The sequence below is a fragment of the Macaca fascicularis genome, chromosome 1 (genome assembly GCF_037993035.2).
Source record: "Macaca fascicularis isolate 582-1 chromosome 1, T2T-MFA8v1.1".
In the NCBI taxonomy this organism is placed as follows: domain Eukaryota; kingdom Metazoa; phylum Chordata; class Mammalia; order Primates; family Cercopithecidae; genus Macaca; species Macaca fascicularis.
Genome location: NC_088375.1, coordinates 181210936 through 181223550, shown reverse-complemented (window position 1 = coordinate 181223550; position 12615 = coordinate 181210936). Strand labels below are relative to the sequence as shown.

General features: G+C 52.9%; 1 protein-coding gene across 1 annotated transcript; it reads left to right on the top strand.

Moving 5' to 3' along the window:
- Positions 1-1376: 1376 nt before the first annotated feature.
- DMRTB1 (DMRT like family B with proline rich C-terminal 1) lies at positions 1377-9997 on the top strand. The gene is made up of 4 exons (XM_015435641.3): positions 1377-1970; positions 3720-3892; positions 7167-7380; positions 9105-9997. Exons 1-4 carry the CDS (start codon positions 1400-1402, stop codon positions 9170-9172), a joined length of 1026 nt encoding a protein of 341 aa, XP_015291127.2. The 5' UTR covers positions 1377-1399; the 3' UTR covers positions 9173-9997.
- Positions 9998-12615: the final 2618 nt, after the last annotated feature.

Sequence of the window (12615 nt, the reverse complement as noted above, 5' to 3'; positions counted from 1 at the left end):
GGGGAGGTAGGGGGAAAAGAGAGAGAGGCCTCAGGGTGTTACAAATTTGTTTTTAAAAGATGAATTAATGGCTGGGCACGGTGGCTCACACCTGTAATCCCAGCACTTTGGGAGGCCCAGGCAGGCGGATCACCTGAGGTTAGGAGTTCAAGACCAGCCTGGCCAACATGGCGAAAACCCCGTCTCTACTAAAAATATAAAAATTAGCTGGGCATGGTGGCGGGTGACTGTAATCCAAGCTACTCAGGAGGCTGAGGCAGGAGAATCGCTTGAACCTGGGAGGCAGAGGTTGCAGTGGGCCGAGATGACGCCACTGCCCTACAGCCTGGGTGACAGAGTGAGACTCTGTCTCAAAAAAAAAAAAAAAAAAAAGAAAAAACAAAACAAAAAAACCTTAATGTCCTTGGGTAAACTATGACGTTTGTGTTAGCTTTTCAGATGTCCCAATATTTGCGTTGTTTTATAAGGATAACAAAATTCATGATGAGGTTAAGCAATTACTGAAGCTAGTGCTAGACAGTTTTTTAATTTAATTTTTTAGAAACAGGGGTCTTGCAGAATTTGTTTTATTTAATTTTTTAGAAACAGGAGTCTCGCTATGTTGCTCATGTTGGTCTCCAACTTCTGGGCTCAAGTGATCCTCACAAGCAGCTAGGGCTACAGGCACAGGACACTATGCCAGGCTTAGTGCCAGAATATTCTGCCTATTTTACTTTAAAATATTCTAAGTATGCTTACTTTGGAAGGCATGAACATCAGCAATGTGCCATCCTCCAGAAGAGGATTTCTACACAAAGACTCTCAAGAAACGGGAATTACTGCAAGGGCATACCCTTGAGCAACCATCACACTGCACTGAGCTCTTGAAAATATTCTGGAATATCCTGGAAGCATCTCTGCACGGCAGAGAAGTGAAATGCCACAGAAGCAGCAGCTTTAGGGAGGAGAAATACGGTTTGCCTCTTACAGTGCTTTTCTACACTGAAAGCTACATTCCTCCCGAGTTTTAAATCTGTGGACCGTTGAATATCACTCCGCCTTTCCTGAAGTTACAAATACCTTCCGTCGGTGGCGGGAATAGAGTTTGGAAAATTACATGCCTAAGACTTCAGATAAGCTAAATGACATACATGCAATAGAATCCCATTAAGAATTTATGCAACCCAGTCCATTGCATCTAATTACCCAAAGCACAGAAACTCTCCAAACTGTGCACCCCCCAAAAGGAGGGAAAATGCAAGGTTCTTGCTGCAGTTCCCGGGACACACTGCGAGGTGCTTTGTTACAAGTGTATCCAATGTCCCCAGAACCAGGGACTTGTGGGGCGCGGCTCAACCCAGCGCCACTTGCTCTGCAGCTCCCAGAGGTGGTGGTTGTGCTACGAAGGCTGACCCTGCCAATGGCCGACAAGATGGTGCGCACCCCTAAGTGCTCGAGATGCAGGAACCATGGCTTCCTGGTTCCCGTCAAGGGCCACGCAGGCAAATGCCGCTGGAAGCAGTGCCTCTGCGAGAAGTGCTACCTGATCTCCGAGCGCCAGAAGATCATGGCCGCGCAGAAGGTGCTCAAGACGCAGGCCGCCGAGGAGGAGCAGGAGGCGGCCCTGTGTGCGCAGGGTCCAGAGCAGGCCTCCGGGGCCGCGGCCGCCGCGCCCGTTCCCCTCCCGGGCGGGAGCCTGCGCCCTCTGCCTCCGGGGACTCCCTCCGGAGACGCCGAGCCGGGACCCGAGGGCCGCGCGGCCGCCTGCTTCTTCGAGCGGCCCCCGCGGGGCCGGAGTCCCGGCCCGAGCGCCTTCCAACCGGTTCTGGGCGGCCGCGGCCACGTGGAGCCGAGCGAGCGAGCCGCCGTGGCGATGCCCAGCCTTGCGGGACCCCCTTTTGGGGCGGAGGCCACAGGCAGTGGCTACCCCGGCCCCCTGGACCTGCGCAGGCCGCTGCGGCCCGTGCCTGGCCCGCCGTTCACCGACTTTGGTAAGTCGTGGCCTCAGTCCCGCGGTGGACTCCCCGAGCTGGCAGTACAGGCCAGCCCGGATGGGCAGCTGGCATAGGGGTTTGGGGTGGGGAGAATGCTTTCCACGGGTAACGTACCTTCTGCTTTAAGAAACCCTTCTTGGAACGGGGATTTGGATTGGGTACCTTTTCGCAAAAAGGAAACATAAGGGAATGGGCGGTTCAGAGGGCTTTTTTTTTTTTTTTTTTTTTTTTTGAGACGGAGTCTCGCTCTGTCGCCCAGGCTGGAGTGCAGTGGCGCGATCTCGGCTCACTGCAAGCTCCGCCTCCCGGGTTCACGCCATTCTCCTGCCTCAGCCTCCTAATAGCTGGGACTACAGGCGCCCGCCACCACGCCCGGCTAGTTTTTTGTATTTTTAGTAGAGACGGGGTTTCACCATGTTAGCCAGGATGGTCTCGATCTCCTGACCTCGTGATCCACCCGCCTCGGCCTCCCAAAGTGCTGGGATTACAGGCTTGAGCCACCGCGCTTGGCTCAAAGGGCTTTTAACATTTAGCTGTAGTTTGTGCCATTCTGGCATGCAAGAACAAAATGGCGTCCAGTCGACTTAGCAGTGCTTCCTCCTCCGGGAAGAGGCCTCGAGGAGCCCAGTCCTACTGCGCTTGCGCACCTCTTCCCGCCATTTCCTTGGGCTGGAGGCTCCTCCTCCAGAATAAGAGACTTTTCCTGCCGGCAGGTTAGCGCAAGGACGACTGCGCCTGCGCACTCTTCCTTCCCTGTTCGCGGTCGGGAGGCTCCTCCCCTCAGCACGGCCCTGGACCAGTGCGCCTGTGCACCTCTTCCCTCCCTTTCCCCACGTGCGGGTGAGCCGAGCCTGCTGCTTTACTACACGTAAGAGAACAGTTGGTCTGTAAAGATGTTGCCTTTCTTTTTGCCCCTCACCTGGTACATAAATTACATTGTTCCCTGTGCCTTGGAGCTTTCGGTATTGAAGTACAGTTTCAAGTCACATGTACATTTGAAGCTTTAAAAGCCCCGGGGTTTGGTGTGGACGCGTTTTCCTGGTGTCTCCCCATGGTGGTGTCGTGGGACGGGCTGAGGCCGAGGCGGGAGCCTGGGTCACGCTGGACAAGCTCCTGCCCTCTGTGTGCCAGGGCATTGGTCCAGAGGCTTCCGCAGGCTCGTCCCGCCTTCCTGACTTTCCAGGAAAATCTAGGTCCCCAGGGAACGCCCCATCTGATGGGGTCACAGGTCTGAAACTGCAATTCTAGGAGAAGCCGCCTTTCTTTGTTCCATCTCAACAGACAAGCAGGGCTGGGCTGAACTATGAGCCAGGCATTCGTGATGAAGGACGCGGGTCACATTTCTTGCCCTCAGGGACCTTGTCCTTGTGGGAGGGACAGGGTTGATTGAAGAGTCACACAAATCGCTGTCCAGAGCTCGAGCCATGGCCGGGTTCACTGTTGACCCGGAGGAAGAGTAACTTGGCACGGAGGACTCGTAGAGGCAGAGTGTGGGCAGACGGCGTGTGGGCAGCGGGGAGCCGCAGGCCGGGGGCCCACAGCGGGCTTGATGGCCGTGCCGAGGACTCTCCAAGAGCAGCGGGGCTGGCTGGAGGATGGAGATGCAGTGAGGGCCCAGCGGAAGGAAGGGCGGGGTGGGCTTTCTGTGCTTGGACAGCAGCGCTTACGACTCCGCCGGCCTGTGCCACCCTGCGGATGCTTTTCCCAGCGGTGTCTAACACTTCCCTCCTTGCTTGCCTTCTTCAGGGCGCCCTGTGAGCATCAACCCGGACCGTGCACTGGGCCCTGAGTACCCTGGCGGCTCCAGCATGCACCCCTACTGCCCGTTCCCGCTGGGCTACCTGGACGCCCCTCCTGGCGTCCCCCTGCAGCAGGGCTTCCGGCATGTGTCCCGCAGCCAGTACCAAGGCGGAGGCTTGGTGAGTCCCACCCCTCATTTCTTGCCAGCTTCCTCCTCCTCCCAGCAGCCCCTGTTGCTTTGATGGATCCTCATTCCCAGGAAGCCAGCTGTCATAAACTGTGTGCCCACTCCATGCCAACCCCCGAGTGCTGGTGGATGGCTTTACGCACTGCCCAGACACAGTGTGTGTGTCTCTGGGAGCACACGTGTGGACCAGTCTGCACCACTCGGCCTGGGCTATGGCCTGTGCTTTTCAGGGCAGTGGGCTGAAAGACTCTGAGCATTCAGGGTGACCCCTTCCTTGACTGATGCTGATGCTGGAAGGGCCCTTCATTTTGCTGGACTCCAGAAAGGTAATATCACCTTACTGGGACCACAAAATTTAAGGCAGAGTCAGGACCAGAGGTAGACTCCCTGCCCACAGGTAGAGCACACTTGAGACTGCAGAGGGCTTTCAGGAGGAGGTGGCATTTGAACTGAGTCATGAAAAATACGGAAACCTTCCCCCAAACACCTGACACTTTAGGAAATACCTGTTGAAAGAATGAAATTTAATCCTTTTATAAGGTTAGTAAAGGTCAGTCGTTAGCTGGTATTCTGTCTAAGCTGGGAATTTTGAGAACCGAGTGTGTAAAGTCAGTTCACCCCTGTGGTGTGTACTACGAGGTAGGTGTGATTGAGTTTTATGGCCTTGGTTACCAGCTCCTTCCAGACTAGGATGGCTGAAAGCCCTCTCTCTCCCTAATGAAAGTCATTAGCCGCACAGTGTGGAGCCAGTCCAGTGGGGCTCGAGCTGCACCCGGGCATGTTGGGCACACAGGTCACTGGGTCCTTACTCCTGCTTCAGCCTGGCGGCAACAGCTTCTCTTCCACTTGTCTTAGATGTTGTAAAATTGTGCTTAAAAATCATTTTCCACTGATTCAAGGGAAAAAAGTTTGAAAGCCACTGGCCTTGATAATTCCAGGGTGCCTATTGAACTTTCAAGGTAGGTGTTGTACCCCATTGTAGCATTGAGAAAAAAAGGCTCAGAGAAGTTAAGCTTTTGGCCAGGGTCACAAAACTGGTGAGAGAGAGACTAGGATTCCAGTTACACAGCTGGTTGGTGACAGAGTCAGGTCAGGTCTGGGGTCTAGGTGCTTTCCACTGCCCCTCCCTCTCTCCCACGGAGGTAGAACACACATGGCCCTTTACTCACACCAGCACTGCTGCCTGCCTGACATCTGTGGGCACTGCCCAGGGAGAGCCAGGCATCTCCAGCCTCCACACAAAGAGAGGGGCTCTGGCCAAGTAGAGCACGCTCCGTCTGCTCACACAGAAGCCTGGAGCCTGGCGTCCAGGGCAGGGCTCTGATTGACAGGCCTGCCAGACGGCCTTTGTTAAGAGTGTGATCTCAGTCAGTTTATCTGGGCCCAAGCTGCCACCACAGGCCCCCGGCAGGAGCTGTGATCCAGGGAGATGCTTGGCTGAGCAGCTCGGAATTAAAGCACTAATAATCCCCCTTCTACCCTCTCACGTCTGGAGAGAGAATCAGGCATTGATTTGTGAGCTGTTTCAAACCCAAGAGCCCCTGAATCACTTTCATCCTTGTCCTGCTGCCCCCTGCCAAGGCTTGGAGGTGCTCTCCAGAACAGCTTCCTCCTTCCTGTTCCTGTCCCTGCCCATCTGCTGCTGCTTGGCTCCCTCTGCTCTCCTGTTCACAGGACAGCACCGGCCGTGGAGCTGGGCAGACCTAGGGTCCAATCCTGCCTTCTCCATCGTGTCCCAGCCATGTGACCCATGGCAGTTACCTGACCTCTGAGGACCTCACTCAGGTCTTGGTCTGTAAAGTGGGGGTGGGAGGACCTGTTTATTAGGGCTCCTGAGTAGAATACATAAGGTGATGCATGTAAAATACCTAGCACAGGGTCTGGCACATAGTAGGTACTTAAAAGTGGGCTTTCTTCCCTTCCTGGTGGTTGAATGAAGTTCAACCAGGTTAGCTGGGTTAATCTAAGGAGATTTTTGCAGACTCTTCCAAGCCTTTAATATGCTCATGTGTGACCCACTAATGTGGGGAACAGTATATGGGGTTTCTCAAAGTCACTTAACAAATAACACTTTTAGAGTACTAAAAAATACTTTGTAAGACACCAGGACTCCATGAAACTCAGCTCAGGAAGTGTTGCTCTGAAGCATCTAGATAGAGAAGTAAACAGCGGGAACTACATCCAAAACTCAATATTATTTCTTTTTTTTTTTTTTTTTGAGACGGAGTCTCGCTGTGTCTCCCAGGCTGGAGTGCAGTGGCGTGATCTCGGCTCACTGCAAGCTCCGCCTCCCGGGTTCACGCCATTCTCCCACCTCAGCCTCCCAAGTAGCTGAGACTACAGGCGCCCGCCACCACGCCCGGCTAGTTTTTTGTATTTTTAGTAGAGACGGGGTTTCACCATGTTAGCCAGGATAGTCTCTATCTCCTGACCTCGTGATCCACCCGCCTCGGCCTCCCAAAGTGCTGGGATTACAGGCTTGAGCCACCGCGCCCGGCCGCAATTTCTTACGACATTTGTGTGTTTCTCGGTTAAGCTCTGAGCTGTGTAGTCATCCCCCCTCCAGATCCTGTGATGGGTCCCTGTGCTGTGGTAAGGGATTGGATTCTATCCCTTAAAGAAGGAACAGAAGCAGCAAAATGTTGATCAGTGAGGCCACTTGTCTGAAGTCACCCAGCATATCTTGCTTCAGAAACAGCTGCTCTACACCCACATTGCCAACCTCTTCTCCCAAAGGTCCCGCTGGCACTTGAGTTTAAGTGACCACATGTGCCAGACAGGGGGTCCTGTGGGCTTGGGATGCATTCAGACCCTTCCCCAGTGCAGAGCAGCGCTGGACAGCTGAGTGGGCTGTGGAGTCAGCCAACTTGAGATCCAGTTCTGCCCTTAACCACAAAGTAGCTCTGGGGCCCTGGGCCTGTAGTTTCATCTCACTGAACCTATTTTTTCATCTTTACAGCAGGAATAGTAATAGAACCCCCTCCTAGGATTGTGAGCACAGTCGCCCTGGCATATACAGAAGGGCTCTGTCACTGTGACTATTCAGCTGTTCCCATGCTTATCTTAGGTTGCCTGTATTCCTTCTTGCCTTCAATAATTTGGCAGGTGTTTGCTGAATGCCGCCTTCCAAGTGCCTGTGCCTGTGTGTTTGGGGCCATGCATCTCCCCATCAGGAGCCCCCCACTTCGGGGGTGAGAGCTATGTTTGGTCAGCCCATCTGGCTAACTCTCTCTCCACTCTGCTTCTCTGCTGTGCGTGCTGTGCAGGCATCAGAACCAGTGGGAGACTTCCAGCCAAGCTACTACCTGCCGCCGCCACCACTGCCGCCCCTTCCACCACTTCCACCACTTCCACCACAGCCCCAGTTCCTCCCGCCAGGCTACCTCTCTGCGCTCCACTTCCTCCCCCCGCCACCGCCACCACCGCCTCCGTCATCTTTCTCACTGACCGTCCTGTTTGATACTGACAAGGAGAACACTGGTGAGTGAGCTCCAGTCTTCCAGCTTCTGCCAGAGCCAGGGAGACTTTCTGGAGGAAGAGGTACCTAATCTGAAGAAAGTTTAGGTGTGGAGAGAAGTGACGTGGAATTTAAGGGTGCTGAGCCCTAGGATGAGCTCCTTCTTATACTCCTCCTCCAGTCCCCATAAGCACACACCTACGGGAGGTGGGAATGGGATTCCAGATGAGGAAATCAGGGCCTCCAGCAGTTCTCGTGGGTGTAAATGGCAGAGCTGGGATTTGAACAGAGTTCTCAGCCTAGCTCCCAGTCCAGTGCCTGTTCACTGACCTTATTGGCTCCATGGGCAGAGCTGTGGAGGACAGCAGGCATGTGGTGCGTTTGGAAGACTGGAGGTGCCAGGCCTCTCTGGCTGGGGTAGGAGAGCAGATGCAGAGCCTGGAGCTGCAGCAGGAGCCCGTGTGGTGGGGCTATGCCTCTGCCCCAGGCTGCTCTGAGGGAACCAGACCAGAAGCTAGAGAATCTGTCCTTCACAAGCTCTGCCACTGGGGCACTGGATGGTCCTGGGCACTGAGGCTTTTCAGCTATAAAAGGGGCCCCCTTACTAGGTTACTGTGAGGGTCGAGGAAACTTTGGATGTGAAAATGTTTTGGGTTTTCTTTTGAGGGACCTTGCAGCTTTAAAGCTTCTAGGACTTTTTTCCTTTCAGTCTTCCCCTTGGGCTCCTATGATTTGGAAAGAACTGACAAACTCAACTAGGCCTTTAAAATGACTGTCAGACCATCTTATGAGCTAGGGGAGTCTGGTGGTATCACCATTTTACTGAAGAGGAAACTGAGGCCTGTTGGACACTTCCTGTGTGTGCAGTGCCTAGATCCAGTAGCTGGAGAGGTGGTGTCATGTGGCTGAAAGCCACTGGCCCCAGTGCTGGGTAGCCTGGCTGCAGCACTTGCCCAACTGTGTAACTTGGGCAAGCTCATTCACTCTTTGGTGCTCCAGTTTCATCATGTGTAAAAGCAGAGAAATAGTGGTCCCTACCTCATGAGGATTCTGAGGATTAAATAGAACCTGAAGTGATGAAGGCATTGGTGAAGGTGGCCTATCACTGTGTTTCACTTAGTACCCTTGCTGCCATTGCAAGGTGGATACGTCTCGTTTTTCAGAAGGGGAAGCTGAGGTTCAGAGCTGTGGAGTATCTTGCTCATTCCTCCCAGCTTGGGAGGAGCAGAGCAAGAGCTGGAACTTGAATCTGAATCACATGGCCAAGGCTAGGATTCCAGGCTCCTGACACCTAACGAATTAAAGAAAATTCATTCTCTCCTAGGGCTGGGTATGATGAGAAAGGCTTATGGAAAATCTATATCTGGGCTAGGCACCGTGACTCACACCTGTAATCCCAGCACTGTGGGGAGGGCAAGGTGGGTGGATCACCTGAAGTCAGGAGTTCAAGACCAGCCTGGCCAACATGGGGCAACCCCATCTCTGCTAAAAATACAAAAATTAACTGGGTGTGTTGGTGGGTACCTGTAATCCCAGCTACTCAGGAGGCTGAGGCAGGAGAATCGCTTGAACCTGGGAGGTGGAGGTTGCAGTGAGCCGAGCCTGGGCGACGGAGAGAGACTCCGTCTCAAAAAAATAAAATAAAATAAATTAAAATAAAATAAGAAAAAAAAAGAAAATCTTCATCTGCAAATAGGTAGTCATTTTCCCTCTTTCTGAATCCAGCTGCCTTCTTTGTCTTTCACAGATGATCAGGATGCAGAGGTGCCACCGGGTGAGCCCAGCCAGCCATCGTCTCAGGAGCAGTCCGACTAGGCCCCAGGCCTGCCCTCCAGGCCAGCAGAGTGGGGCACTGGGGGGCGACAGCAACAGTTTTCTTGTCTTCATTCAGTGATGTGTGGGAGGAAGGAGGTTGATAGCATAGATGGCAACTGATTCCTAGTTCAATATAGGAGGAAGGAGGGCGATTTCTAAGTTTCAGTTCTGCGCTGTACAGTTGAAGAGGAGTATGGAGGAAGTTATTACTGGGGAAGGACCAGGGCTCTGAGGAGTGGGCGCTGGGAGAAGCTCCCATTTAGGAATGAATTTAACTGTCCTTGGGTTGCACTGCCGTTTATTGGAACAAGCCCCAGAGGCAGTATTTGATTTCCTCAGGCCCCACTCCAGGACAGAAGGCATCATCTATTTCAGCCTTCTGCTGCCTTTGCCTGGTCCTCCAGGGCACTGGGGGCACCACAGACATCGAGATTCCAGTTCATCCAGGTGGCTGGAGCCAGCAGCCAGGACCAGGGTCGTTGACAGCAGGTTCTGCAGCGTCCTGCCTTGCTGCTCTGTCCCCTACATCTTCCTGACCACAGCCCCTTGCCCCTTCTCTAAGGGGTTTTACTAGCAAGCATCCTGGCTGCTGGGGCTACTTCATTCCCCCTCCATAAAGTTTCAGCCATTATGGGCATTGGTTTTAAAAAATTTATTAGTTTGACTATTTGATGTTTTTATAGTGATTGCCAGCTTTAAAAAGTAGGCTGTTCATAAGCACTGATGCAGTCCCTAGGGAATAGAATGGTGCCTCTGATCGCCTGTGACATGAATAGTTTCTTCTCTGAGGACAGTTGGCTATTGAAATAAAATGAGCAATGGAAATCCTGGTGGAAGGCTTATTCTCCCTTTGGTCCTGGTGGAAGGCAGGGTTGGCAGGAGCCTGGGTTGGGGAGATTGGGGGCCTGGGTTTGTGGCCTGTGGCTGGCCTTGACTGCACTTGCTTAGGCATGCCCTCCCCGTTCTACCTCCCCCTTCTTTATCAAGTGAGGGGATTGGGCCAGGCTAGTAGACTTCTTTATTATTACTGCTGTTATTTTAAGCAGTAGAGACCTTTTAAAGAAATCTGATGCAGACACACAAAATGTAAAGATGTCTTAGTTTCCTTCCTCCAGCTCCTTCCATAGTCCCTGCATAGGAACATGCATTTAAAAAAAAACAGAACTTGAACCAATTCTGTTTTAGGGTCCTGAGCTTCTTTCCTTGGTTGCATTTATACCTTCATTTAGAAGACATCCTGTGTCTCTACTAGATTAAGAACCTGACAGTCCCTAGCTCTGCCCATGAGATACATGACATCTAGTTGGAGAGACAGAGAGTCTTAGGGGATTCATACTAGAACACAGAGGTAGGGAGGCTATGGGAGTGGTCAGAGAAAGCCTGCAGGAGTCAGGGCCTCAACCACATTGTAAGGGGCAATAATGAGTTAAGCAGAGAAGAGAGATGAGTACTCCCAGTAAGGGTGCAGAGGAGGATGGGGACCTGGTGTAAAGGATTCCAGGGTCACGGCAGTGTCCTGTTCTCTGTCCAGGGAATGGCTGGCACCCAAGAGAACAGGTCAACTTTACTTCCTCTTTTGCCTGTGGGCTGAGGTGTCCAGGCATCCTCCTAAGTCCTCTAATAGGTGGCGGGGGGATCATTGAGAAGCGATACCCTAACTGTTCTCTTGCGTCAGTGTGGTGGCTGGGGCCCAGGGCCTGGGCTTTGTTGGAAGGCTCTGGAGACAGGTACTGTCACGAGAACTTTTCAGTTACTGCTATACAGACACAAGAGTGCTTTCAGCAGGGCAGACCAGTCATGCTGAGGCCTGAGGCCTGCAGGTCAGCACTGGTGTCAGCCTGGACAGGATGATGCAGTGATTTGGGACTAGCCTGGCTTGGGAGCTGAAGCTATCACTTACCCCAGTGCTGGTCTTCCCCCTGGGGACCACAGTGCTGTAGGTCCCTGAGAGGGTGGGAGAAGACATGCCTTTTGGTTGCACTTGACGTCGATCACCATGCCCTAACTGAACCCCTGACCTGCCAGGGCTGGATTGGTAACCTTACTTTTTCTTTTTCTTTTCTTTTCTTTCTTTCTTTCTTTTTTTTTTTTTTTTTGAGATGGAGTCTCGCCCTGTCGCCCAGGCTGGAGTGCAGTGGCGTGATCTCTGCTCACTGCAAGCTCCACCTCCTGGATTCACGCCATTCCCCTGCCTCAGCCTCCTGAGTAGCTGGGTCTACAGGCGCCCACCATCACGCCTAGCTAATTTTTTTTAATTTTAATTTTTAGTAGAGACAGGGTTTCACTGTGTTAGCCAGGATGGTCTCGATCTGCTGACCTTGTGACCTGCCCGCCTCAGCCTCCCAAACTGCTGGGATTACAGGCATGAGCCACCACGCCCGGCCGGTAACCTTACTTTTTCATAATACTTGAAGTTTTATCTTAGACTCCACATTTTGAAAGACTTTCCAACCAAGTTGCATTACTCAAAGCTGTTTTCCTGTTTCTGGTCAGCACACACACGGAAGTATGAAACAGTCTCTGTGGCCACATAGACACCACAACTATTCCAGACCAATGCAAGGAAATGGGATGTTTAGTTAGCCTGTGGGGAGATGGGAGGCTTTGGCCTTCGGAGAAGAGTAATGTCCTGTTGGAGGGGTTCATGCCCACGGGTCTCCAGGATGGGAGGATTTCTCATTTCTCCTGTAGGCCTGTGAGCTGATGAATCTCCAGAAATTGGTCAGCATCTTTCCTGGAGCCTTGGAGGCACCTGCTGGGTGAAAAGACCAACTGGGGGTCAGGGGCTTGTCCCAGTACTGCCCCCTGGCTTACTGGTTTTCAGGAAGGCCTGCCTTCCTCCCTTTCCCCGGTATGAACCCCAAGTTGTGAGCACCCAGCCTGCCCTTTCCTGCTCCCATGGGCTCACCATGGTTACTTCCTCTGGTAGGTGGTAAACCCCTGCTCCCCACAGCCTTGCCAGGCAGCCCAAGCCATGATCCCTTAATGCCCAGCTCCTCCAGGCAGGTCTCCAGCAGCAATAGCATGAACATTGAAAAACCAGGTCTGCTCATGTTGCTGCTCTGCACACAAGCCCTCCGTGGCTCCCTCCTGCTCCCTCTGACTGGGCACGGTGGCTCACACCTGTAATCCCAGTACTTTGGGAGGCCAAGGTGGGCGGATCACTTGAGGTCAGGAGATCGAGACTAGCCTGGCCAGCATGACAAGACCCCGTCTCTACTAAAAATGCAAAAATTAGCTGGGCACGGTGGCACATACCTGTAATCCCAGCTACTTGGGAGGCTGAGGCAGGAGAATCGCTTGAACCTGGGAGGTGGAGATTGCGGTGAGCTGAGATCACACCACTGCACTCCAGCCTGGGCGACAGAGGGAGACCCCATCTCAAAAAAATTAATAATAATAATAAGGACCTGCCTGCTGGCCTCTCCAGCCTCTCCCTCACT

Excerpts from the sequence above, each read along its gene's own strand:
- DMRTB1 (XM_015435641.3), top strand. The coding sequence starts at position 1,400 with ATGGCCGACAAGATGGTGCGCACCCCTAAGTGCTCGAGATGCAGGAAC. Across the intron at positions 3,893-7,166 it reads AGTACCAAGGCGGAGGCTTG|GCATCAGAACCAGTGGGAGA; the intron begins GTGAGTCCCACC and ends CGTGCTGTGCAG. Across the intron at positions 7,381-9,104 it reads TACTGACAAGGAGAACACTG|ATGATCAGGATGCAGAGGTG; the intron begins GTGAGTGAGCTC and ends TGTCTTTCACAG.